This window comes from Athalia rosae, chromosome 8, assembly GCF_917208135.1.
Source record: "Athalia rosae chromosome 8, iyAthRosa1.1, whole genome shotgun sequence".
NCBI lineage: Eukaryota > Metazoa > Arthropoda > Insecta > Hymenoptera > Athaliidae > Athalia > Athalia rosae.
The window spans coordinates 7,574,507-7,602,276 of NC_064033.1; the positions used below are offsets into that span (position 1 = coordinate 7,574,507).

At 44.0% G+C, this 27,770-nt stretch overlaps 1 protein-coding gene across 1 annotated transcript; it reads right to left on the reverse strand.

The window, feature by feature from the left end:
• Positions 1 to 23,330: 23,330 nt before the first annotated feature.
• LOC125502155 lies at positions 23,331 to 24,850 on the reverse strand. The gene is made up of 2 exons (XM_048659948.1): positions 24,568 to 24,850; positions 23,331 to 24,493 (listed from the first exon to the last, which is right to left on the reverse strand). Exon 2 carries the CDS (start codon positions 24,354 to 24,356, stop codon positions 23,490 to 23,492), a length of 867 nt encoding a protein of 288 aa, XP_048515905.1. The 5' UTR covers positions 24,357 to 24,493; positions 24,568 to 24,850; the 3' UTR covers positions 23,331 to 23,489.
• Between the last annotated feature and the right edge of the window lie 2,920 nt (positions 24,851 to 27,770).

Here is a 27,770-nt window from a genome sequence, read left to right on the forward strand (position 1 = left end):
TTAGCGGCAAGAGGGGCAGGTAGAGTCAATCTGGTTGTGTGATAAGGTTGTGGATTCGGAGGGATTGGCTGTTTTATATGCCAATCCTATTAGTTCGTTGATCTGATTCAGATCCCGTGCTATTGCGGCCTGTTTAAGCTGCCGTACGTTGACACCTCTACGTTTGCGGTATTTCCTATCTCTTTCGGCTTTGGTCTTGATTGAATAAAGAACGATGGGGAAGTTGATGTCGAAAATGAAATGTTGGTAGGTAAATTACACTTTTCAACTGATTTTATTAATGCCAATGATTGATGAATAATGCGATCCTAAAAATAAGGATATAAATGATATAAAATTATTTAACAAATTCAATACCCGAGTTAGAGGACGTTGTCCTGATTTAAGAGATATTGAAAATGCTGGATACTCGATTTAAGAGGACAAAGGTCCCGAGTTAGAGGTATATATTGAAGTTTTGACTGACAGTAGTCGATTGAAGATTAGTTAATGAATGCTAGCCCTGGGTCCTAGTGGTCTAGCTTTTATATGCAGTTAATCTTAACAAATCGGGGATCCGCATTGTTTGGTCATAAGTCCAATCGAATTTTCCATTGGATTGTTTGTTTAAAAATACATATCATATTACATATTCGAATGTGTATATGTCAACTCTATATTTTGACTTAACTTATGATTATTGTTTAGATCATCTTTATATATAGATAGATGCATAAAGGAAACGTTAGGTTTTGATTTGCCTGGCTCCCAAAGATAAGGGGTATCTCCTAAGTATTAGGTGACGGTGTTCTTGGATCCGTCACACTCGGCGATGCGGCGCTTCAGCGCGGTTTTCACCAAGACGTAGCAGTTGACGGCCTTGGTATAGCCACCTTCTTTGAAATCGTTATGGGGGATGTCAATATCTTTGTAACTGCTCAATTTGTCATTGGCGTCGGCAATTTTGCTCCAAGTAGACTCGAGCACTTCGAGTTTGACCTCGCACTTAATTGGCTGGATCAGGTTGTACTCGCCGTTTCCGAATTCAGTGACCATGGAGTTGAGGGCACCCATGTGGGTCTCGAACGCCAGCAGGTACTTGGCAGACATCGTAATAACAATTTATTTGGATCCTCTTGCGTGATCGGTGCGATGAAGATGAAGCACGATGACCTTGAGTGGATATTTGACTTCAATAATCACTAGTTACGAAGCGAGCACGAATGACACAGGTAGATTTTCGCACTGAAGGTCCCAATCTATCTTTCCACCAAGGCAGTACACTTTTCAGGCACTAAGCGATGCGTCGGAGTTGCCAAAAGCGCACAAGATTACCGGAATTGCACAAAACTCACTCTCAGTATTTTTTACGCCATAAATTCGAACAAAACTATCCAAGATCCAGCTCGAAGGACCATTGATATAAAAAGTTTGATGCTGAAAACGACAAAAATACTGGGACTTGGATCATTTCTGGTGTTCAAATTATTTTAACCACTTCGTTGTTATCAATGACGCTTATTAATAATTATATGCATAGATATTCTATGTTATATGTATCACTTACTTGAATTTCACAAATTTATTTATCACAGTTACGGTTGTTTTTTATTTATTCGAGGCTAGAATCACAATTAATTAGCAAAAGCGCGGTAAAAATTAGCTAAAGCTTGGTTAGGCACGTGCAAGCCATGCGGTGGTGTAGCCAAGATTTCAAAGTAGCTGCAAACAAGGCAAAAAGCACAAAATAATGAAACTGATAACTGCAGAATTAATGAAAATCAGCACTGAATTATGTTAAGAGGTTATTAGATTAAATTAGAGCGCGATTGATTAATTGAAGGTAAATTAGATGCGATCGATAAAAAAATTAGAAAGATAGAACAGACTGCTAGACGCAATAAAGGAAATGATAATGATAATGCGCGCCGAATTTCGGCCAGAGGGCACCTGTAGCTCTGTTGGAGCGCCTGCCCTGCCTTCAATTTGGCGCGGCGGAGAAACCTCAAGCGGTTTCAATTGGTAAGATCGCTGTTGCAGTGATCTGCTGCGCGAGCGATCGATGCGATGGCTGGGAAAAAGCGAGGGAGATTCAAACAACGGTGTAGACCGATGTGACAGAAAGGAAAGGGAAATCGTACCGCTTTATTCAAGCAAACGTAGATCAGACAAGCCGGTAATTAACCTTCTTACGGTGGAGGTTGCAACTGATGTAGACGAAGATAATGATGATGACGAAGATGTAAACGAAGACTACGGTATTGGTGATGTGCAAGATGTTAAAGACAATAGGTTGTATCACTCTGCTTGGATTCGAAATTTGTCCAGATTAATAAGATCACAAATTGCGAAACACAAATGTCGTAGTTGGTTATGTGACAGGTGTCCGAATAATTTCAATTTTGATGAAAATTCGAACGCACATATAGTTGAGTGTGCAGCTTTAGATAACACCAAGGTTGTTATGCCTACAGAGGATGAGAAATTCTTGAAATTCAAAAACTTCAGATATCAAGTGAATGTAACTTTTTGTGTATATGTTAAGCGCAGACGTGGATCTCTAGCTACGTCTGCGGGACTATCTTCTTTACTGGGCCTCTCCGAGCGGTAAGAGGAAACCAGCACTGGGGATTCGTTGCTTGAATAAAATGCTAATGCATACCAGTGATTATAACCGTGGATAGGAACCCGTGTATTAGGGATGACTATTTATCAATACGAGGAAAACCCCAAACTAAGATCATTTACACGAATTCTATACAAAATTGCTATGTTTATACGTAAGACTGATACCAGATATAATTGAGAGAGATTAACTATCAGGAATACAAAATAACGTGGGGAAAAGGTAAGAATGGAAGGAAAAATAGAAAACTAATTAATTATGAGCCAGGGGACTATGACCGTAGGAAGGAGGACCGTGACTTTAAGGGCCTACCCCCAGGAGTTGCCAAGCTGCGAAGAGTCCGCCGTTGCGCCGTTCCGTTTCGGGAGATGGTGCCCAGTGTGCCACGAAAAACCAGGCTAGCTCAGTTTAAACCGTTGATTGTTCCTGGTGTGGTTCCTTTCCTCCTCCTCCAGCCCGTTGGGGTGTCGGTGCAGACGTCGCCAGTAGGATCTCTTCCTGGGTAGTAAGGCGCACTGCCGTCGTTCCCTCCTCGGTGTGTAGCCGCGATGGTGCACTTGTCCCCTTGAAGATTTTGACTGGCTACCGAGGGTTCCGTTGTTCTTAACGAAACCTCGGTTTGCTGTTGATGTGGGGGGTCGGTCGCTCAACTTTGGTGAATTTTTGCAACCCGCTGATATTGTAATTTCCGCCTGGCTCGCGGTGGCCGCGCAAGGAATGCGCTGACTCTGACTTTGCCCTCATTGGGACCGCCGCGGCGTGGTGGTAAAAATTTACATTCCTTATAAACGCTGTCTTATCGGTATTGACGACCGCTAAATTCGTAAAGTATAAAAAACGAATCGCGAATTTACCGCCAGGAGCAGAGCGCGAAAACGATGAGAGGAACAAACCGTGGTATCAATCAAAGTTCAATGCCACACTTTTATTCCTCGTGCCTCGGATTTGATGAATTATTTTTCATTTCTTCAGGTTCACCTTGTGCATAAAAATGTACACAAAAATGACCGGTGATTTGATGATCTACATATCGACGGAAGCTTTATATTCATTAGCCGCTGATGATGTGAAGGTCCGCGAATACGCCTCGCGACACACGTCGGAAGCAATTATGCTATTCACTTTCTTAGTATGGAAGCAAAACTTAACGAGTAGATTAAAAAGACTTTGCTGCCGCAGAAAGAGAAAATCGAACGAAAATCCAACCCACGATAATGCGGCATAGCCAATTTAGGATTATGTTAAATTTATATTAATATCGCAAATTTAATGTACCTATCGAAAAATGAAGATCGTATGTATTTTTTGTTGAAAAAAATTTCCTCTATAATTTTTCCGAGAAGTATAAAACTGAAACAATTTTCAAAAGACCAACGATGAAAAGTTTTTAGAATTTCTTACATGTCTCGCTCAATGATCTTCACCGACTCCGTTTTTAATCTTCAGCTCGTGTGACGGATCCAAGAATACCATCACCTAATACTTAGGAGATACCCCTTATCTTTGGGAGCCAGGCAAATCAAAACCTAACGTTTCCTTTATGCATCTATCTATATATCAAGATGATCTAAACAATAATCATAAGTTAAGTCAAAATATAGAGTTGACATATATGATATGTATTTTTAAGCAAACAATCCAATGGAAAATTCCATTGGACTTACGACCAAATGATGCGGATCCCCGATTTGTTTAGATTAACTGCATATAAAAGCTGGGCCACTAGGACCCAGAGCAAGCATTCATTAACTAATCTTTAACCGACTACTGTCAGTCTCAACTTCAATATATATACCTCTATCTCGGGACCTTTGTTCTCTTAAATCGGGTATCCAGCATTTTCAATATCTCTTAAATCGGGACAACGTCCTCTAACTCGGGTATTGAATTTGTTAAATAATTTTATATCATTTATATCCTTATTTTTAGAATCGCATTATTCATCAATCACTGGCATTAATAAAATCAGTTCAAAAGTGTAATTTACCTACCAACATTTCATTTTCGACTCCAACTACCCCATCGTTCGTTATTTAATCAAGGTAAGAGTTATTCTTCCATTTCATAACTATCAGAGCGACATCATTATCTCCATATAGACTTTTTCGGAAGATCCTGAATAATCCCAGTCCTTATCTCCTCCTTGTCCCCTAATTCGTGATATTCTTCCTCCTCGCTTACACTAGCGAGGCCCCGAAACATTCCTTTCTCTTAAATTCTCTCTCCCCGCTTACACTAGCGAGGTCGCGAAACCTTCTTTTCTCTTTAATTCTCTCCTCGCCTAAACTGGCGAGGCTGCGAATTCTCTTTCTCCCCTCGCCTTCACTGGTGAGGTCGTGAACCGCTCTCTTTCCATTTTCTTGTTTGCAAACCATTTATCTATCACCTTGAAATCTGCTACGTTTTTTCCAGCTTCCCTGTCTTCGCCGGGTCAAGGCGAAGTCTCACCACCTATGTATTACTCCTAGATGTTCTAGATCAAAGCCGAAATAAATAGGAAATACCGCAAACGTGGAGGTGTCAAAGTACGGAAGCGTAAACAGGCCGCAATAGCACGGGATCTAAATCAGATCAACGAACTAATAGAGTTGGCATATAAAACAGCCAATCTCTCCGAATCCACAACCTTATCACACAACCAGATTGACTCTACCTGCCCCTTTTCGCCGCCAACACCTCAAAGTTCTCATTTCCCAGGTGACAGTCCTCCACCTACCGACACCCTGTCTCCGGTACTTTTACCAAAGTTTCCGAAACACCAGCATTTCACCAATCACCCCACAAGTCATCAGGGTACATCCACCTCTCCCGCATCCCCTGAAGTCATCGACCCTACTACGGAACCCGACACCTATTCACCGGGTGTACCTCACATCACCTCCATCCAAACCATCACCCATACCCGATATACTCTGCTCCGCTCAGTCACATTTTAACCATTCACACCCGCTACGCCTCAAGACCGCTCTTAACTCCCATAAACAAACTTATATAAACTCAACCACTTACACATATTACTATCTTAAATCGCCTATCTACTCCGTCGTCAGAGCAACAATAACTGGTACCTAGAATTGTAATAGTAGAAATACTGATAACAAACGCAATTTTAGTTGTAACGTCTATAAACATACATCCTTCAGATCCCTTCTATTGACTACTTATATCGAGTCACTCTCCGGACGTGACACTCGAAATCAGTATCATCCTGGTCCGAGGGAATGTCAGGGCTGCGAACTATCTCCTTTTTAGTCCCGTTAACGAAATTTCCGATTTCCGTTTCGGATAGGCTTTGCCTTGTTTTTTCGGGCCCGCCATTTTCAAATTTTGTCACGTTACAAGACAAGAAATTATTTCTTCTGATGTTGGCTCGAGATCAGAACAATCCATGGGAATTCCAGTTGGCCGAATGGCTTCAAGTATTACAGTTTCGTTTTCATCCAATTCTATAGGTTCCTCCGGAACTTCCTTCGGAAAATCCTCTGGTTTCTTCTTCTTTTTACTTTTGGTACCACCCTCGCAACTGCGATGGCTAGTGTGTCTGTATTAATCATAGGTAGTCTTGTTTTTACCCTAACTAATTTTTTTCTTTGGCAGCTGGTGCACGTTTTGATGTACTCCTCGATCTCTGCTTTCATGTGCGGCCAAAAATAATTCTGTTTGAAGTGGTTATAAGTTTTTGAAACGCTTTGATGCCCGCCAAAAAGAGAATCGTCGTATTTTTTAACGATATTCGGTCGTAGGCTTTTCTTCGGTATCGTTGTAGCGTTCGGACATATTGTAATAATACATCATTCTTATGATTGTTGTTAGCCTGAAATCGTCTAGTCCCATTTCTGTGACAGGGATGGCCAGAGATTCAAGTCCGAATTATTGTAATACGGCCGATGAATTACCCAAAGTATTAAATACATCGTACAATCTGTTTCCATTAGATTCCTGTGATTTTATTACTATGGTGAAAATGTATTTCGATTTCCGCTTTGGTGTAACTATTTCGAGTTTCTTTGGACTTTGGTTTGCGAAGCTTTCCCTGTTCACGTAGCCCTTATCTGTCAGCTGTTTTTCTAGGTCGGTTGCCCATGTACAATCTACCGCTACGAAGTGCGCGTAGTTATCGTTCAGCATTGATAGCCCGTCATTGGAAACTGCTACATTTTCAGGTAAAATGATTGATTTCATCGTGCAAATGAAGTTTCCGTAGTTATGTTTGTTGTCATTGTTCGCTTCGTGTTGCAGTCGTAGATCAGGTAGGTCATGGTCTTGTGTGCTACCTATGCTTATTTCGTTGGCCGAGATCTCGGTTGTCATCTGATCGTTTGGGGAGTACGTTGGGGGTTCCGGAGGAGTCGGAGGAGGAATTCGACGAGGTGGACGACAAGGTGGACGAAAAGGTGGTGGGGTTCTAGGCTTCAAAAAGATCGGTCTATGGCTTTATGTCGATACGGGTATGGATTTTGCTGATTTTGCCGTAGCCGCGTTTGCTAGAGAGGAGATGACCGATGCTGTATCTTGTTCTGATTGTTCATCGTGTACGGGGTTTTCGAATTGACAAACTGTGATTTTCAAGTCTACGTCTTTGAAGATGTACAAAATTATCTGCCTGACTCTGTACCTTTGTAATCCGTTTAATCCGCATCCTAGCTTTGGCATTAATAAGGTTTTCACCTTGTCCTTCGGTATGACCTTTTCCAGGGTGGTAAGTGTATCGTACAGCGACTGGTATGTTGGTTTTTCGTAATGCTTCGCCTTTGTTATCAGGTTATAAATTATACGTCGCGGATACCTGAATGATATTATGTCAGTAATCTCGGGGTGTATCGATTGTAGCATTTTTTTGCGTATCAGTCTCCTTTTCACCATCTGATCCGCCATTCCAGCAGATGCTTTGCAGTCAGCTGGGATGCAGTGTGCCCAGTCATCCCTCCGTTTTAGCAAGTCCGCATTTATTTCCCTTATGAGTCTTGAGTTCGCCAGTATTAGCGTGTCCGCGTCGCGTAAGAATTGAGTGTAAGAAGGTGTGTAACCCGGTGCGCTCGCGGAGCTACCTGCTACGTCACTTTCCGGTGTCGCGTTGCAATCAGATGGGTCCGTGTTTATGGCTCCGGGTGTAAGTGTGTATTCCACACGTTTGTTTCCGAAACGATGTGTGCTTGCGCTGTCGTCACTGGATTCTCGTTGTTTCAAAGTTTTGCGTGTGTATTTTCGTTTCGCGGGTCTTTCTCGAGATGTTGAAGTGTTTTCATCCGTGTCGCTCGTGTGATTCTGAGGTTTTATTCGCCGCGTAATCGGTTAACGGTTCTGCATTGGAGCTTGTATTTTTCGCTTGGTTATTGTTGTATCTGTCGTATATGTATCGGGATCTATGGATAGGTGGTCGGTTCTGTTTTGTCTGTTAGTCACCCTCGTTTGGTTATTCGTGGTATCATAGAAATATCCGTGTCGTCGTCCGAGGAAAGTTCACTGGTTGTATTATAGCTATGATCCGTCAACCGAGGTTCTTCTATCAGTCGTTTACGGGGAGCGAAGTCGGCAGATTCGTCGGAGGATTCGTGTGGTCCACTAGGGAACTGACGCGTTTTTTTGGCACGTTTCGGTGATTCTGATACCGATGTTTCCGTTTCTGGTCCCGGTCTCTTGGCGTCAATGGGAAGAATTTGAATCGGATTAGGTGGTGGGTTTCTTGAGAGCGCGTCGGCGTTAGAATTGGCTCTGCCTTTCTCATACACGATATCATATGAATATTCGTCCAGCGTTAGTTTCCCTCGTAGTTTTCTCGAGGTCGGATCTTTCACGCTATTAATCCAAATGAGTGGTTTGTGATCTGTTACCAAGGTGAATTTTCGTCCGTATACATATGGTCCGAAATGTGTTAGCGCGAAGATGAAAGCTAATAGTTCTTTGTCCGTTGTGGAATAATTTGTTTCGGCTTTCTGAAGTGTTCGTGATGCATATGCTATAGGAAGATCTTCACTTATTTTGCCCTGACTCAGTACCGCGCCTATCGCGTAATTTGACGCGTCCGTTGTTATGACGAAAGGCTTTTCGAAATTCGGATACTGTAGGATCGGTTTGGCACAAATGGTGTCGCGTAATAGTTCGAATGCTGCCTGATGCTCGGATGTCCAAAGGAATGCGGTATTTTTCTTCAATAAATTGTTTATTGGTTAAGCGATTTTGGCGAAATTAGGGATGAATCTGCGGTAATATCCGATCAGTCCTAGAAATTGATTGATCTGCTTTGGATTTCTAGGTGGTGGATATTCTTTTACGGCTGCTGTTTCATCCGGATTCGGTTTCACTCCGTCGCGTGTGATAATGTGTCCCAAGTATGCTACTTCTGTTCGTAAGAATTTGCATTTGTCCGGTTGCAACGTTAAACCTGCGTCAGCTAATCTCTTCATTAGTTTCGTGAATTTTATTGCGTGTTCTTCCAGTGACCTTGCGTAAATTACTCTATCGTCCAAATATACAAAAACCTTGTTACCGTAATTGACTGCTTTTTCTCATAATTAAGATGGTCTAATCTCAAATTTTCTTTCAAGATTTTCAATATGTTCGAATCGTGATTCGAATGTATCTTCAATTCGCGCTGACTTTTGCGTCCGCGTCCTTGTGTTGTGAGGATGACACTCGTGTTTTCTCGCGTCAGTGCTCCAGGTCTGCGTATTTTAGTGTCGACTTCTTCTAGGGTGACCGTCGGCTGTTTTATATGTACCGGTATTTCGTTTGAGTTTATCGCGTATGTGTAAGCGAATGCATTGTTATCACTAACTAACACGTTTCCCAAATAGATGTTATTTTCCAAATCAATTTTCCTGATTGCCCCTGTTTCCACTGATGGATTGGCTATTTTTAGGCGGATTACCTGAGCTGTACGCGGCGATATCGTTGTGATCTCAGTGTTATGTATTTCCAAAAGCCCGCAGTCGTCTGTTATCATTTGATCTGTTTGAAAAAAGATCGTCACGTTTTGCTGTCTCAGAAATTCCATTCCGCGTATTCTGTCTTCTTTTATTGGAAATAAGTTGTCGACTATATGGAATTTGTGAAGTTTGTTACCGATTCGGATAGTTATTGTGCCCATGGTTTGTGTAGTCCCTTGTGTTATTCCTGAAATTGTTAACCTGTCGTCGTGTGCGAATAGTGCTTGTAAGTGTATCGCGTGGATTTCAATAATGTTGATGTCAGTAGATATACAAGGGGGGTTCTGGATGAAAATTCCTTCATTACCCACAATCTAGCTGAGACGCAAACCCGTCAGCCGAGACGCAAACCCGTCAGCCGAGACGCACGTGTCTCATCGTCGATTCCCCCTCCCCCGCTGGCGAGGTAGCTCGCGGTGTGCGGTCATCGTGAGACCGCCATTTTGTTTTTTCAAAAACGCCGGTGGTCTTGACCCGCAGCCCCCTCAACCCTTCTCTTTAGCGCTATCGCCTAGATGAAAGGAATTCGTAAATATTTTTTTTCGTCGAATCTTCCGATCGAAGAGGATCACTTTACATGGGGCGATCGTCGGTGTCGTTGTTATTTGCAAACAAATAAATTCCGTAGCGTCGGCGGGTAGGTTCGAACTCGCTTCGACGGAAACTTTGGGGGTCATCGAACCGGTCCTCTCGATCCCTCGTACCTCAACCCAACCACTAGGAATACGAGATACGACATCGATGGGTTGTAATTTATGTGTACTACTACATGGGGATATTGGAGTAAGATAAATGTACACGGTGACAATTGGAGTAGATCATACTTTTATTAAAATTTCAGAAAAAAGCTGCCTACATGCATACATTAGAGCATAAATTATAGAAAAAATCGTCAATATGGATTAGGTTGCTTCTGGTAATTTACAAATTTTTTGCATCGCAAACAATGTTTAATTTTGGGAGGAGGTCCATCTATCTTGTCGGTGTCTGGATCCGCCGACTCGCAATGTTTCGAGCATCTGCGATGATTGGCGATTTCTTCATCATTTCTCATCGAATCGGGAAGTTTGTCCCATACGCAATCGATAAAGTTTGAGAAGTGCGTGAGAAAAACACCCTTCGGTACGAGCGAAAAATCCTCCGTACTCAGCTCGTTCAAGTTCCCGGTGTAAACAATCTGTTCCAACAATTTTTCAGCGATACTAGTCTCGTTCATCAAAAACCAAGTCTTCAGCAGAAGAACATTTTCAAAGGCGCATCCAGTGATTTTTCATAACTTGTCCGGCTACGATTCACATTTTTCCATCAAAGAACTCGCAATCTCGTTTGAAGGTCACATCAATTTACTACCCGTAAACGAAGAGAAATATATATCGTTCACAAAATTCGTAAAAGGAACAATCGTAAATTATCGATTTATTGATTCTTTTCGATTTATGCCAAGCAGTCTTGAAAAATTGGTGTCGTATTTGAATAATGATCAAAAATTAATTACGTTCAAATATTGTGAGAACCCCGATAACCTTTCGTTGATAGTTAGAAAAGGTGTGTTTCCATACGATGACGTAGATGATTGGGAGAAACTGAACGAAAAACAATTACCTTCAATTGAAGATTTTTATTCTAAACTAAATCGTGAAAATATTTCACAGGCTGATTATTCGCATGCGTGTCACATTTGGGAGGCTTTCAATATCAAAACTTTAGGAGAGTATTCAGATTTGTATCTACGCACTGACGTTCTTCTTTCAGCTGACGTTTTTCAGAATTTCCGAAAAAATTGCCAATCCACATATAATTTAGACCCTTTGCATTATTATACAGCACCGGGTCTCGCTTTCGATGCAATGCTCAAGTATACACGTATTGAATTAGAGCTGTTGCTTGACATTGATATGGTAATGTTCGTTGAAAGAGGTATCCGTGGTGGTGTGTTCCAGTGTTCCAACAGATATGCGAAAGCTAATAACAGATACATGGGCGCAGCCTTTGATTTGCGGCGGGATGAGTCGTATATCATGTATTCCGACGTGAACAACCTGTACGGTGCAGGTATGAGTCTCTTCCTACCATATGGTTCGTTTGAATGGGTAATGAATTTTGAGCTACTCGACATAGGCAAAGTTTCAGACAGATCTCCCATAGGATACATATTAGAAGTAGACTTAGGATATCCTCAAGAACTTCACAAATCACACAAAGACTTGCCGCTATGCCCCACGCATTATGTACCCCCCGTTTCGAGATGTGCACAGCCAAAATTAACGACCACCCTGTTCGCGAAAAAAAAAAAACGTTATTCAGTACATAGTTTTGAAACAGTGTCTAAGTTTGGGTATGAAATTATTGAAAATTCATCGAGTGTTGAAGTTCAAACAAGCACTCTGGTTGGAAAGCTATATAAATTTGAACAGTGATCTTCGAAAAAAATCTAACAACGACTTTGAAAAAAATTTTTTCAAATTAATGATCAACGCTGTTTTTGAAAAAACGATGGAAAATGTTAGAAAATATAGAGACGTTGAATCAGTTACCAAGTGGGGAGGACGATACGGTGCCAGATCTTACATAGCAAAACCAAATTTCCATAGTTGTACGATTTTTGATAAAAACATGGTCATAATTGAATAGACTAAAACAAAAATGAAACTAAACAAACCGATATACAGCGGATTTTCTATTCTCGATCTTTCCAAAACATACATTTACGATTTTCATTACAATTATGTGAAAAAAACTTTTGGAGACAAGGCGAAATTGTTGTACACGGACACGGATAGTCTTCTGTATCATTTCACCGTTCCCAACATATACGAATGTACGAAAGCTGATTTATACAAATTCGACACCTCCGACTATCCTGTAGATGATGTTTGTGAAATGCCGTTGGTGAATAAAAAAGTTGTGGGACTGATGAAAGATGAAACTAACGGAAAAATAATTACCGAATTCATAGGTTTGAGAGCGAAATTGTATTGTTTTAAAGTGTTAAACGACCATGAAGACACAAAACGCGCCAAAGGAGTCAAAGGGTCAACTTTGAGGACAATGACTTTCAACGACTACATGAAATGTGCTTTGCATCAGCAAAACTTAGTGAAAATTCAGAATTTGATTATAAGCAAAAAGCACGAGGTCTATACGGTAGCACAGAAAAAGATAGTGCTGAGCTGGGATGACGATAAGCGAGTTGTGTCTTCTGATACAACGGATACACTTCCGTGGGGTTTCATACCTTCCGAGTGAGCTGTATTGGATTTTGAGTGTAAATTGGAAAAATAAAAAATTAAATTTTATATTATTATCGTTGAAGTTTTTTTACATATTTATTTTCAATTTGAAAAAAACCTTACAAATCATTTTCGTTTATCCAACTATTGTGTGTATTGTCAAAACCTAACCACTTTACAAACAGTTTCTTTCCACGTTTCCGCAACACCTTCTCGATGAGGTAAGTGTCAGAGTTTGCAGCTCGGAGAAGCTCTAGTTCATGAAAACCATCCGCAACAGGTTGGTTTCGGTAGTCCTTGAGTTTGTCAGTTACAGGATCGGTGTTTGCCACCTGATCTATAATGAATATTTCCGTTGTCCAATTTGGTGTATAACCTTCGTCGGAAACATTTTTCAATTCGCTAACTCGTACTTTATCGCCAACCTCAAATTTAGGAGCTAAAGCAGGTTTTACGCGAACTCTCCCGTACACGCTCTTGAGCAACATTTTTTCATTTGTGTTAGAAACATCCTTTGGTTTCATCTGAATTGTTCGATGTTTCGTGTTGTTGTAAGTGGATATCAAATCGGGTAAAATGGTTATCCACTTGTAATTTCCTTGCAAACTGAATTCCATCCACATTCTATTTTTTATCGTTCGGTTAAAACGTTCGCAGATCGAAGCCTTCAGATTACTGGAGGTGGAGTGAAGTTCAATTTTATACCGTCTCATGAGATCCTCAAAATGCGAATTGTAGAATTCTTTGCCTCTGTCAACTTGTGAATGTTTCGAAACGCGTCCCTGCTTGAGAACGAATTTCATGGCACTCGCCGTCTCTTCGCCTGTCTTGTTTTTCATAGGCACGGCCCAAGCGTATTTTGAAAATACATCAGTTAAGGTGAGCATGAAGTGGTGACCCTTGTTTTGTTCAGCGTACGCAGACATATCGACAAGATCAGCTTGCCACGTTTCATCCAGGCCACGCACTTTAACGCTCCGACGTGGGTAATTACGTCTTGCCGGCTTGTGCAACTCCTTCACTAGCGCGAGCTTCTACTCGTTCATTTTCCAATGTTGTCAGTCTAGTATTCAAGTGGGAATGACTTCTGAATTATGGAACATTAAGTCTTGGCCCGATTTAACCTCAGCGAGTAGATTTTTCAGAGTTTCGCTTGTACTGGATTCAATGAATGTGTGGATCAGTTGAATGTTGTTGTTTATTTCTACTCGAGCGGAATCTATTTCCCGCTGCAGATAACTCAGAGTAACAGCGTCGTTCATCTGCAAAGGGGCGGCAACGTTGCACAGTCTTCTGTTTTCCAAATCAAAATTGTCATCACCTGTGATTTTGAATCCTACGCCTGGTGGACCGCGACCGCCTGAAGCCACACTCTTGTTTTGTAGTTGTCGTCCAAACACATCGACGCTCATCGTTGTAATGATACGAATGACCGTCCTTCGCTCATTAATAAACGATACCATTCTCACGCAGTTCTTCGATAATCGAATTAATTTCGTTGACATGACTCGGATTACCTGCCGACTGGGAGGCTATTAGCAATCTGAGCCGATCGACGAGCTCGTTAGGATCATCTCAGTAAACGTAATCAGGTTGACTGTTTTTGCGAGTCACTATGTATTGTGGGAGAATTCCCTTTCCGGTGCGGTGACGTATCACAGGTGGCATATCCAGAATCTTTGCTATGATGTTCTTGAATTTGAAACCAAGGGTGCTTCTGAGAGCCTTGTTGCTGTTGTAGTATTTTCTGTGAGCATTCGTTGCCAAGACAATTTTTTCGTAATTTTTCAAGTCGTCCGAACTCACAGAGATCTCGTCAGGCACTTTCTTGAATAAGAGTTCGAATAATCCCTTCGTTTTCGCGTATCGTGAATCACCGATACCAATATAATCTTGTCCAAAACTTATGGGTGAATTGCCGACCATTAATCGTCCGCGAACTAGCTGAATACGTTATCCAGCTCACTTTGTTTATCCTTGCGCAACAGTTCGAGGTATCGTTTCGTCAACTCGTCCTGCTGAATACTTTCGGTATTAGCGTCATCGCTATTATTCACGAACGGAGCTGCATCTTCGTAATCATCCTCATCGTCCGATAGTTCGCAGGATGAAATTTCGGTTCCGACCGGGACGGTTTCAGTTTTTGTGGGAACAATTTCACTTTCGTCAGGCATTATTTCGTTTTTGATGTTCGCAGTCATTCGCGATACATCGACAAGCTTTTGCAGCGGTCCGACGACTGGTTTGAACGTACCGTTCAACGCTTGTTCGGTAATTTCACGGCCCGACTTAATCATTCTATGTTTTCGCCGAATCGCAGCGCTGGCGCTAGCCAAATGGCGTAAGGTATCTTTTTGTTCGTGAATCTTTGCTGCTTGCGTGTTAACAGAACAGTGTCGCAAACGTCACTGATTCTCTTCGTCGGAATCGATTTATTTAACACTTTTCCATCCTCATGAAACAGCCTCATCCTTTTCTGTACCTACCCTCGTTGAACTCGCTCTCTTTGTCAATCACGAGGAATCCATGATTATCGCTATTCCAACACGTTGCGCACAAATCTTTGAACTGTGTGTAGGACATATCCGTGTTTACACGATCGTCGTACACATGTTTGAGGTTCATATCATCCTGCTGGAACAACACTAGCAGATTCGCGTTGTCGCGCACGAGATGATTAGGTATACGAGCATACGTCTGACAAAGATAGAAACAATCCACATCGTGATGGCGCCCCATACTGGAGAAATTTCGGATATTATCCTGCTTCTCGCAGGACACATCGTCAAACACCATCAAAGAATCAGGTAGCGCATCGCCAGGTACGACCACCTGCTGGTTTTCGTTAAAAGGGAAATACTTGACGCCATCCACTTGTTCTAACAGCTGCTCTAAAAACTTGTACTTTGGTTGATGTAGGGATTTTGAGTAAACGTAAACATTCTCGAACCTGAGACCATTCGAGTGTGTTATAAGGGTAAGCAGCGCGTTTGTTTTACCACAGTTGGACGGACCGCAAAACACAGCTCGTACGCTGTTGGGCAACAAATGCCCGTGCCGCTTTCTCGTTTAACCACTTTTTTGTTGCGCGAGTTTGTCAAAATTTGTCACAGGCAACTTGACGGGCTGTGTTTCAGCCCTTGTCCAAGACATGACTAACGCAAAACGCTACAAAGTCGCTGTTTATGAACATTCTCTTTCAGTTGTCGATGAAACGTCGATATGATCGTACACAAAGCGGAAATTCGTAAAAAACGTCGTTGTGAAAAAGGCTTAGTCAATAAAATCATCAATAGCCTACCTGTGGAATTGCATTTACCAGGTTATCAGTACTGCGGACCTGGTACAAAGTTAAACATAGACTTGCTCGCGCTGATGCAGGAATAAACCCCTTGGACACCGCTTGCAGGGAACACGATATAGCATATTCGAAAAATCGTGAAAATCTAGAAACTCGAAGTGCTGCGGATAAAATATGAGTAGAAAAAGCCTGGAGGCGGGTTCTAGCGCCAGACGCAAAACTTGGTGGAAAAGCAGCCGCCTGGACGGTTACCAACATTATGAAAGCTAAAACGAAATTGGGTATGGGTATCGAGAAGCCGAAGCCTACGGCACTACGGGAAATCGTAGGAGCAGCGAAAAAATCTATGGTTCCGAGTAAAAATGCTCGTGTAGCCGTTAGGACGGCACTCAAGGGGGCTCGGAACGCGGTGAAGAGAGCGGGGAGTAAACGCAACGTACGCGCATCACGCATCCTACCGGTGCCAACAAAAGTTGGGGGCTTCTTAGCCTTCCTGGTGCCCCTCCTTGCGGGCCTGAGGGCCACGGGTGCGTTAGCCGGAGGGGCGGCAGGTATAACGAAGGCGGTGAACGACGCGAGTGCCGCTAAACGAGATCTCGAAGAAAGTCGGAGGCACAACGAAACAATGGAGGCTATCGCGTTGGGCAAGGGACTCTACCTCAAACCTTACAGGAAGGGACTGGGACTCCACCTTAATCCAAACAATCGTATCCGTTCGAAAAACTAATAGCGAAGCTACCGCAGCGAGCGTTAACTGATGTGGATCTGTTAAAGTATGCAAACATCCTTAAAATTCCCCATTTTCGCGGGGTCTTTATGCGCACCGGATTACCGGATCGCGGTCCTCGTAGAATCGAATCAGCAATTGTTAATCTCGACGACGAAGATGGACCAGGCACGCATTGGGTGGCGTACAAAAAGATCGGTGACGACGTTGTTTACTTCGACAGTTTCGGTAATCTTCGACCACCTTTAGATCTCATCAGATACTTTGGTGTTAGTAGCGTTAAATATAATCATGAACGATATCAGAAATACGATACAATCACATGCGGTCATTTTTGTTTGAAATTCCTTTGTAATCAATTGGATCGAAAGAATGTATATAAACTTGAAGCTTACGTGCCACGATCAGTTTAGAATTTGCGGTCATGGGTGATTCGTTGACGCTAACCATTTCTGGGACATCCACGATCCTTGAAACGCAATACTTTTCGCCAATCGAACTTTCCCCCCAGAAGAATTATGTCTTGGGATTGGTTGAACTGTTGACCTTCAATTCAATTCCCAACGTGGATTTCGGTCAGAATCAAATTTACGTGGGGGATGAGGTTATCACTATACCTACAGGTAGTTACGAAATAGAAGACATTGAGAGCTACGTACAGAACGCGCTAGTGGATAAGAATATCACCATGAAACCAAACAACAATACGTTGCGTAGCGAAATCAAGTGTAATCGTACAATAAATTTCCAGCCCAGCGACTCTATTGGTCGCTTGTTGGGGTGTGCCCCACGCATCTTACAGCCTGACGTTGGTCATCAATCGGATTTCCCCGTAGCTATTCTGAAAGTAAACTCGCTGCGGGTGGAATGTAATATTAAAACGGGTGCTTACGCCGACGAACGTCAGGTGCACACGATTCACGAGTTCTTTCCAACTGTCCTACCAGGATATGAGATCATCGAAGTACCTTCGCACGTCATTTACCTTCCGGTCACCGTCAAGACCATAGATCACATTTAGCTGCGAATCGTTAATCAGGATGGAGATTTGGTTAATTTCCGCGGAGAAGTTATAACTGTGAGATTGCACATCAAATCACAGTAATGAGAATCGTGTATAACAAAAAAATTGGAGGTGTTTATAATCAGTTACTATGCACCCGAGAAGTCAGTCGTGCACGTGTTTCCACCGCGCTAACACGTCAAAACGTGTTGTTCCTGAAAAGTCTAGGTCTCAAGGTTGGAAAAAAAGTTTTAATAGATTGAAGCGTAGGTTCATTTGCATCTGTATCCTCTTCTGTGAACCATGGAAGAAATCTTGAATATTCAAACACTGGTTATGTTTGATGAGTCTGTCGCCCACTACGAGACTCACTCATACAAACCGTATGCCTCTTCAAGTTTCAATAACAGCGATGAGATAAGGATAGCCGTACAACATCAAGATCTCACCCTACTACCGAGCAAGAGCTCGCTGCATGTTTACGGTAGACTTATGAAAACGGATGGAACTGTAGCGGTAGCTACAACTCTCGTAAACAATGCAATCTGTCATTTATTCGAAGAAGTGCGCTACGGATTGAATGCTATAGAAACTCATAGAAGCAAAAATGTAGATCTCACGAGTCTGATGAAAGGCTAAGCTTTTCTGAATCCCGGTCAAGCTTGGATAATGGAAAATGCGGGTTGGTTAGATGTTGAGGAACGGAATCAAAAGCCGGCCGATCCTAACGGATATTTTGATGTGTCCGTACCGTTGAGTACGATTCTGGGGTTTGTTGAAGACTACCGCAAGATCGTCGTTAACGCTGAACATGAGTTAATCTTGACGAGCTCTAAAACGGATGCAAACGCGGTACTGCAATCAGCGGACGAAGATTATAAGATTCGGATCGACAAAGTGGAATGGTTGATACCTTACGTGCAACTGTCCGATCAACGAAAATTAGGGCTCCTGAGTTTCATTGAAAGAGATTTACCTATTTCTATGAGTTTCCAGACTTGGGAATTGTACGAATATCCGATGCTGCCTACAACATCGAAACATGTATGGACCGTGAAGACATCGACGCAGTTGGAGAAATCGCGATACATATTATTGGGTTTCCAAACAAATCGAAAAAATAACGCAAGAAGAAATGCCAGTCGTTTCGATCACTGTGACATTACCGACGTCAAACTGTTTTTGAATCCCCAAAGCTATCTCCACGGCAATATAAATCTTGACATGAATCATAATCAGTACCCTCTGCTGTACGATATGTACGCAAATTTTCAAGCCGTTTACTACGGTAAGGACCCCGAACCATTGTTGAAAAAGGGTGAATTCTTACAATTCGCACCCATAACCATCATTAACTGTTCGAAACAAACCGAATCTCTGAATTATGGTCCAGTCGATATTCGTCCGGAATTTGAGGCTAAGGATCACTTCTCTACTGGAACATCAGCCTATTGTTCAATTCTACACGATAGTGTAATAGAATATAATCCAATAAGTGGTGGGGTGAAAAAAATTGGTATAAGACTCATACCGTTCGACTGCGCTCTTCAGTCATACTCAGGATGGATATGATTTTAGATGTCCAAGGTTTCGCGCAGCCTACCGAGAAATTCGTGGTAAAAAATAAGACTCGCGCAGCCCTATCGCAAACTTCAACCATAACCGAGATGGATATGATTTTGGACGTTCAAGGTTTTGTGCAACCTGACAACAAATTCGTGCCGAAAGAACTCTCCGCGATTAACGTAAAACGCGATGTACAAGGTAAATTGGGCCTCGCGTGTATCCTGTTTGGACCCCCGTGCCCTTGGGATGCTCTGCCGGTAAAATATGAAGCTACTAACATCTGGCTAATTCGCAATTTTCATGGAATACCTTGGGATGCTTGAGACGTGCCTTATAAGAATGTGGAAAAAGCGTTAAAGACGATTGTGAAAGATGCACGATTCCTGTACGTGAAGGGATTGGAAAAAAAGCGTTGGGTTGAATCTGTAATCGGTAGTTCAAATCTGGTCTTCAACTTGGAAGATCTGGGCTGTCCAAATTTGCGCAACCCGGACCCTACCAACTGTTGGTATCACGATTATCATAGCACCGTTCCCGATTACCACTGCGCCTTTGAAAATGTTCTTCTGCTGAAGACTTGGTTTTTGATGAACGAGACTAGTATCGCTGAAAAATTGTTGGAACAGATTGTTTACACCGGGAACTTGAACGAGCTGAGTACGGAGGATTTTTCGCTCGTACCGAAGGGTGTTTTTCTCACGCACTTCTCAAACTTTATCGATTGCGTATGGGACAAACTTCCCGATTCGATGAGAAATGATGAAGAAATCGCCAATCATCGCAGATGCTCGAAACATTGCGAGTCGGCGGATCCAGACACCGACAAGATAGATGGACCTCCTCCCAAAATTAAACATTGTTTGCGATGCAAAAAATTTGTAAATTACCAGAAGCAACCTAATCCATATTGACGATTTTTTCTATAATTTATGCTCTAATGTATGCATGTAGGCAGCTTTTTTCTGAAATTTTAATAAAAGTATGATCTACTCCAATTGTCACCGTGTACATTTATCTTACTCCAATATCCCCATGTAGTAGTACACATAAATTACAACCCATCGATGTCGTATCTCGTATTCCTAGTGGTTGGGTTGAGGTACGAGGGATCGAGAGGACCGGTTCGATGACCCCCAAAGTTTCCGTCGAAGCGAGTTCGAACCTACCCGCCGACGCTACGGAATTTATTTGTTTGCAAATAACAACGACACCGACGATCGCCCCATGTAAAGTGATCCTCTTCGATCGGAAGATTCGACGAAAAAAAATATTTACGAATTCCTTTCATCTAGGCGATAGCGCTAAAGAGAAGGGTTGAGGGGGCTGCGGGTCAAGACCACCGGCGTTTTTGAAAAAACAAAATGGCGGTCTCACGATGACCGCACACCGCGAGCTACCTCGCCAGCGGGGGAGGGGGAATCGACGATGAGACACGTGCGTCTCGGCTGACGGGTTTGCGTCTCGGCTGACGGGTTTGCGTCTCAGCTAGATTGTGGGTAATGAAGGAATTTTCATCCAGAACCCCCCTTGTATATCTACTGATGTCAGCTCCCGTGTCTACCAGTAGTGGTGTGCGTGGCTTGCCAAGTTCTGGAGCTTGTATGTGTACCGTAGGGGCCTGACTGTGTTGAGTGGTGAGGACTGTCGTTTGATTGCGTGTGTGTTTATGGCTCATTATCAGTGGAATGGTCTAGTTGTGCGTGTCGCTAAGGTATTGTTTTTCATGCAGATTGTTGCTTTTTCGGACCGGAAAAATTCTGCGCCGAGTATGCCGTCTGCAGCGATGGGCAGTGAGTCGTTCACCACATGAAATTTATAACGTGCCCTATGAAACCCAAGTTCGACACTTTCCAATGTCTCTAGTTGTGCCCCTGTTATGCCTGCAATGTGGTGTTTGTCTGTCGTCAAGAGCTGCGTTTGTGTCCCGAGACACCCGATTTTTATTAGATTTACGTACGCGCCCGTGTCTACTATAAGCGTGGTGTTGGTGTGAGCTAATAGTGGTGACTGGACTATTACGTGTGGTGCGACTGAGTTTAATGATCTGTTTATCCGTAATATTCCGCTCGTGTTGTGTTCAGACGCTGTTGTTGACTGTTCGATGGCGGCGCGTCTTCCCAACATCTCTGATTCTCGTTTAAATGCCCGGTATTGCTACGAAGTTCGTGATGATCTCCGGGGTTGTCGCGGAAATCGGCATGCGGAGCATTTGTTTGTGTGATTGGTCTGATATTACATATAACGATCTTTGCTTCCAAATTGATTTGTCGGTTTGCTGTAATCAACGCGAGAATCATCGTCTCTTTGTGTTGAGACGTATAAAAAGCTCATGTATCCGTTCGAACCCAATACTTAGATGACCGAGAACCACGAATTTTCTATCGCAGGCGTAGACGCGAGCAGAACATAAAATATGCCCCGAAATGGGAAGAAAAATTGAAATATTAGCAATTTATTGAAATAATTAGAAAAACCGGTGACTACAAAACCCAGCTACATAACTTATCTTTTTTCCATCGGAAATCGAGGAAAATGTTTTGACGTTCAACCACTTCTGGACACCATAGATGCTCATGGAACAATTTGTTTATAACCAATTGGCCCAATTTGAAAAACTAGAGTCGTGCACATTTGCGGGGGCAAAGATGAGGACTCTTATAAAATTATTTGCTTGCATTCACAATACTGAATTCGGACACTATGGAAGCGCATGAAACATTAGGGATTAACCGCCATAATAGTATAACAGCGTGACCGTTCAACATGATTCAATCCATTATAGGCCCAGCCTACGAAGCGAAATCATCTCTGTAAAATTGAAAAATTTATTTTAGACTGAGTCCACGAAGGGAAACCATCTATGCAAAATCAAAGATTCATTTGAAGTTAATTTTAGGCCCAGCCTACGAAGCGAGACGATCGCACAATATTCCTCTTCATAATTTTTATCCAAGAACTTCGAAAATTAGACAAAAGTCGCAAAGACATAAAACTTGACTTCGATTTTATTTAAAACTATTTTCACGGCACTAACGCCACACATAGTATTTTCTACAAAACAACATTTATTTTGAGTTACTTAGAATTGTTAAAATCATTTTCCTGAGTTTGAGTGATTACTCTTCGGTACTCAAGCGGCCAACGAACCAGTACTAGTCAACTGATTATTCGAAGTGTACAAAAATCGCCGAATATCACAATTAAAATTGAGATAACTATATGCAACTACGCTGCAAACACATCTGAAGAATACTTTCCAACATCTATGCCCTACCTGGAAGTCTGGTCGTTTGATATCTGGTCCACTGTGGTTCCAAGCAACTATTCCTCAATCGTTTCTCACACCCCATCCTTCAGATTTCTGGCCGCTTAATACTTAGTCCACTGCGGTTCTAAGTCATTATTCAATCGCATTAGTATGGGCAAGAGGTATAGCGGGTCATAACAAATGACGTCACTGGCGCCGCCAGACGGTCCCCCCTGCCCCCTCAGGCCCCGGCGGTCATTGTCGCGCGTGCTTCCCCCTCCCCTCGGTCGGACGGATTGTCTGAAGCCAAGATGGCGGCCCTTTCCGAAACCCAAGATGGCGCGCGTTTTTCGAAATCAAGATGGCGGCCTCTTCCAAAACACAAGATGGCGCCTGTTTTTCGAATTCAAGATGGCGGCCCTTTCCGGAACCCAAGACGGCGCGCGTTTTTCGAAATCTGATTTGGTTACTAGTTTTGAAATTCTCAATACAAGATGGCGCCGATGTTCGAATTGCATCACGGCTACTCAGCTACCGGCATCCTGGCGGTGACGTACCTATTTGAAAAACTTTTCCGCATCTTACTGACTATAGCCGAAGATCTCCGAGGCCCGCACCGCGGCCACGTGCTGCCAACACAACGTTGCTCTGAAATATGAGTATTCACGAGTGCACGAAAGTGTAAACTCTGCAAATATTTTCAAAACATAACGACTAAAAATTTTTATTCTTAGAACTAAGGTAATACAAAGCGTTTTTAACTGTAGATAATACAAAATAGACAATTCCTTCTGTGCGAAAATATAGCGGTGTTGGAATCTTAAACCTAATTAATACAAATTATGTGTTTCTTATCATTGTACCGATTTATACATCAACTTCAACTACCCCTGGATCAAAACACTTTGCCTAATATCGGCAACGATATACGACAGAAATAAGCGCATCATTTCGCAGTAAACAATATCGAAGAAGTAGTCTCGGAATCCTATATCAAACTGCAAACATACCACTTCTCGCGCAGTCTCTATGTCGTCGCACACGGCCCCGTGAATCTGCTGCAGAGTTGGCGCTTTTATTTTCCTAGCCGTGATTATCGAAGCGAAGTAGCGAACGACCGATTCCTTGGACCTGTTGACGTCTCCCAGCAGCGCGTCCAGCTGAAGCAGCCGCTCGTTTGCGCAGCACGCTATGTGTTTCAGGCCGTCGAAGGTTACTTTTTGCATCACGATTACTGGGGTGTAAACTTTACGCCTTTTGGCCCCCTGCGTCGTGGTATCCTCTTCATCATCCTCCTGAGTTGAGTTTTCGATGGTAGCGTCGTCACCGTTGCCCGATGTTTCGGTCGAGTAAAATGCGATCACCTTCGCACCGTGAGCCGTTGTAAAACGCAAAGAACACCCACCATCTAGCGCGATCGTATTGTTCACCAGCGCGAACAGGTTGTCACCGGGAGCATCTTTCTTCACGAAGTATTCCTCCAGCTTCGGCAAATTCGCAATCAGGCTGGCCCAACCTTCCAATCCTAGCGACACACCGCTAGAGTAATTGTTAATCAATCGCACGACGGGTTCGAAAGTGCCGTTCATGCGAAGGCGAAGTCCCACGGTGAGTTTCTTCGACCACGAAGCGTTCAACCCATACTTCGACGACAGGAGAAGATGACGGTCCGACTTTTTCAAAGCTATTTCGAAGGTTCGGAACAACTTGCTGCACCCCTCTCGCGACAATCCGGATCTTCCTGACGCCATGGTTGCGTGTGATCAGACTCAGGAATACTGACTGGATTGCGATGGTCGGTCAGCCGTCGACGCCGTTCCGCTATTTCGCAGATATCAGCAAAATTATCTAGTTGCCGGGGGGGCCTCACACTACGTCGCCGGGACGCCTGCGCAAACCAAAGAAGCACATATGTATTCACGCGCAATAACAGGACATTAAAATCTCACAGATCAAACTCACCCTGGTGCGCCCCCAGAGTGCAACACATTCTCCCTTACTCCGCCTGTACAAGATTTGGGGGTAGCTGGTAGATGGTACGCCCACCGGTCACCCACCCGCTGGTCACAAGTTAATTATTTATAAAAAAGTCAGTTATCGTTTTTGTCACAGTCGTTGTCGACGTAATTTAGGACGAGTCTCAGTCCCAGTCATCGCTCGCGTACCTCTCGTCCTCCTGTCGCACCCAGTCACCCAACCCGTCATCCACCCCGTCGCTCAACCCATTGTCCACCCCGTCGTCCAACCCGTTATCTAATCCGTCGTCCCACCCACCCTCCACCCACCCAGCCCCATCCACCTGCTCACCGTCCACCCACCTATTCCCATCCCCGTCCACCCCTCCATCCTCATCCCCGTCCACCCACCCATCCTCATCCCCGTCCACCGACCACTCCGACTCATCCGAAGATGGCTCACCCTCGCCAAGCCACCTCTAAACGCCATCCGCCATTCGCCCCCAAATCTCCCCCTCAGGCACTGGTCCTGGGGCCCCGTACACCACGTGCTCCGACGCCTCGGAAACCTCGTCCCAACTCAAGCACGACATGTAGTCGTCGTACCCGAAATCCCGCTCCCTTGCGATGAGCTCGGGATCCTCTTCGACAGGGATCGGGATTTCGGGTACGACGACTACATGCCGAAACTCCCCGCCCCGACGGTCCTCGGCGTGAAGCCAATGGTCACGAGGGTCCACCAGGGCCAGCACCTCGTCAGGGTGGATGTATTCAGACATGATTCTGCGAACACGCCAATGAGAAATTATTGTCACAATTCATTTTACGAGACCACTGTATATTTGCACAATTTTAGCTGTCCTACGTTGTAGTTGTTATTAACGGCTGTTGTTGTTATTGATATTCTTCACAGATTTCTGCAAACACGCAAATCAGAAATTATTATCGCGATTAATTTCACGAAACCACTATACTTTGCACGGTTGCGTCAGATACCGGCCTTTTCTGGTCCACTACCGACACTACCGAAACTTTTCATGTCCAAAGAAAATGACCTTACCTTTTCGCCTAATGGATTTATAATGAAGTAGCTCTCCGACCGCAAGCACATCCTCGGATGCACCCCCCCAGCCATTGTCGCACAAACACATTCGCGCATAATTTGTCACACTGACACAATGTGCATCGCGAATAGAAGAACGGGGCGCTGGCTGACCGTCTGCCCTATAGGTGTGCGTAATTTTTACACAAAGGACCCCCACCGCGATGCAGCACAGAAAACGCAACCACACAATTTTGCGGAGACCGGCTTATGCGGAGGAGCGGGCCCCGGCTCGGGCAGCGGAGGACTTCGAGAAGTCGCCTCTCGGATAAGAGGGTGCCGAATTTGCACTTTGCGAAATGGATATCCTCTGCGCCTAGCTCGAGATGGCTCTACCGCTATGACCGCTATGATACACAATTGTTGTGACAATGCTGCGCCTGCATACGAAGAATCTTTACTCACATTCGGGCATCTGTAGCGTTTATGAGACGCATACACGATGCAAACCGATACGTACGACAAACGCTCTTCTTGGATTTTGCGCCGGGGTGGGGAGTATACGTAAGAAATGACATATGTATACTCGCTGTCAATTCGAAACTACTCAGTTTACTGAAAACGACCAAAGTTCGAAGTTCTTTGAAATGCGTTTGGCAACAGTGATTTTGAACGTGCTGCGCTTCGCCAGGGTCTGCAACCCCCGGGCGGTGCGATGCTGTGATTTTCGATGGTGTTGGGCATTGGCCTCCATGTCCGACGAACAGTTACTTCCGAAATTACGGTTTTTGATAACGGTGTGCAGCGATCGCGTTATAGGTCGTATGTACACGCGTGGTGTGTTTGACAGTGCGGGTGATCATCTAGGGGTAGTAGTCGATGTGCTGGAGAACCGCGGTACAACGGGGCTCGCCGTTGTTCGCCGCTTGATGGATGACTTTGAGCGATCGAGGGGTAAGTGAGACGTAATTCTGTACAAAAACGTGCGTATTCAACATTCGCCACCGTAGCTGCCAAATGGGGTGGTTTCGATGACGACGACGACGACGAGATGTTGCTAGAAGCAGCCGAGTCAGCTGAGCTAGCGGCATTCTCCGAGGCTGAGCCGATATCTGGGTCGTTCACCGACAATATCGGGGTATCGGTTGAGCCAATGGCACCCGTGGCCGATGAGCCGATGCCTGGACCGTCCACCGGATGGATTGAGGTGGGTAGGCCCAGCTGCGGCGTCGGGCGTTCATGCGATAACGTGAGCCCAGATAACGACGAAGCTGCTGACCAAGAATTGGTTGACTTCTCGTGGGATAATGAGTCGGATATCGAACGGTCAAGTAAGTACGAGGGCGGGTGGGTTGTGACAAAGCGCGGGTAATTATCACACTCGTGCCCTAACCATAGATGATTCACCGATTGGACCTCAGCGCCTTGACGTTTGGGATCTGGATCGAAGACCGATCGATCTGCGCGAACCCGGCTATCGCGAGATATGGACGGATGAGCAGGAGGCGAAGGGCGAAAGATCAGAAGAAGAAGAAGAAGAAGAACAACAAGAAGAAGACGAAGATGATGAAGAAGAAGAAGAACAGCAATCGGATGGTGAGTATTTTGCCGGCGTATACGCGTATATCTGTAACAAGTTGGCGAGAGAGAGAGACGAAAAGTGTACACGCTGTATGCACTATGTTTTGCCGCGTAGAGTCAGATGTGAGCGATAACAGGGACCGGGATATGCAGCGCGTTTTATACGAGCGGCTGCAACAATTGTCACCGGACACCCGGCGACAATACGTTCACATGCTCACCGCCCAGAGAGAAGAATAATCACCGACGGCACACGTTCATGCGTGTGTGTGTGTGTGTGTGTGGGTGTATTCTCAAATCTACAATGGGACTAACCTTCTATCATCGCCTTTCGCAGGACGATGGTTCAAACGGCATGGCATAAACGGGTGCGCCGGTACATCTAAAACGCAGCCTTCGTTACGCTGCGACGGGGATGTCACTGTAGTAACGGCAAACACGTCATGCACTCAGCACGGCCAAGGTCGTACAAGACAAGCGAATCTAGCCGATGTAGAGAGAGAGGAGAGCAACGACGGCGTACGACCACCGGGTGCTAGATTCACGATACGCGAAGAACGCGCGAAATATTATAATCGTTTTCGATT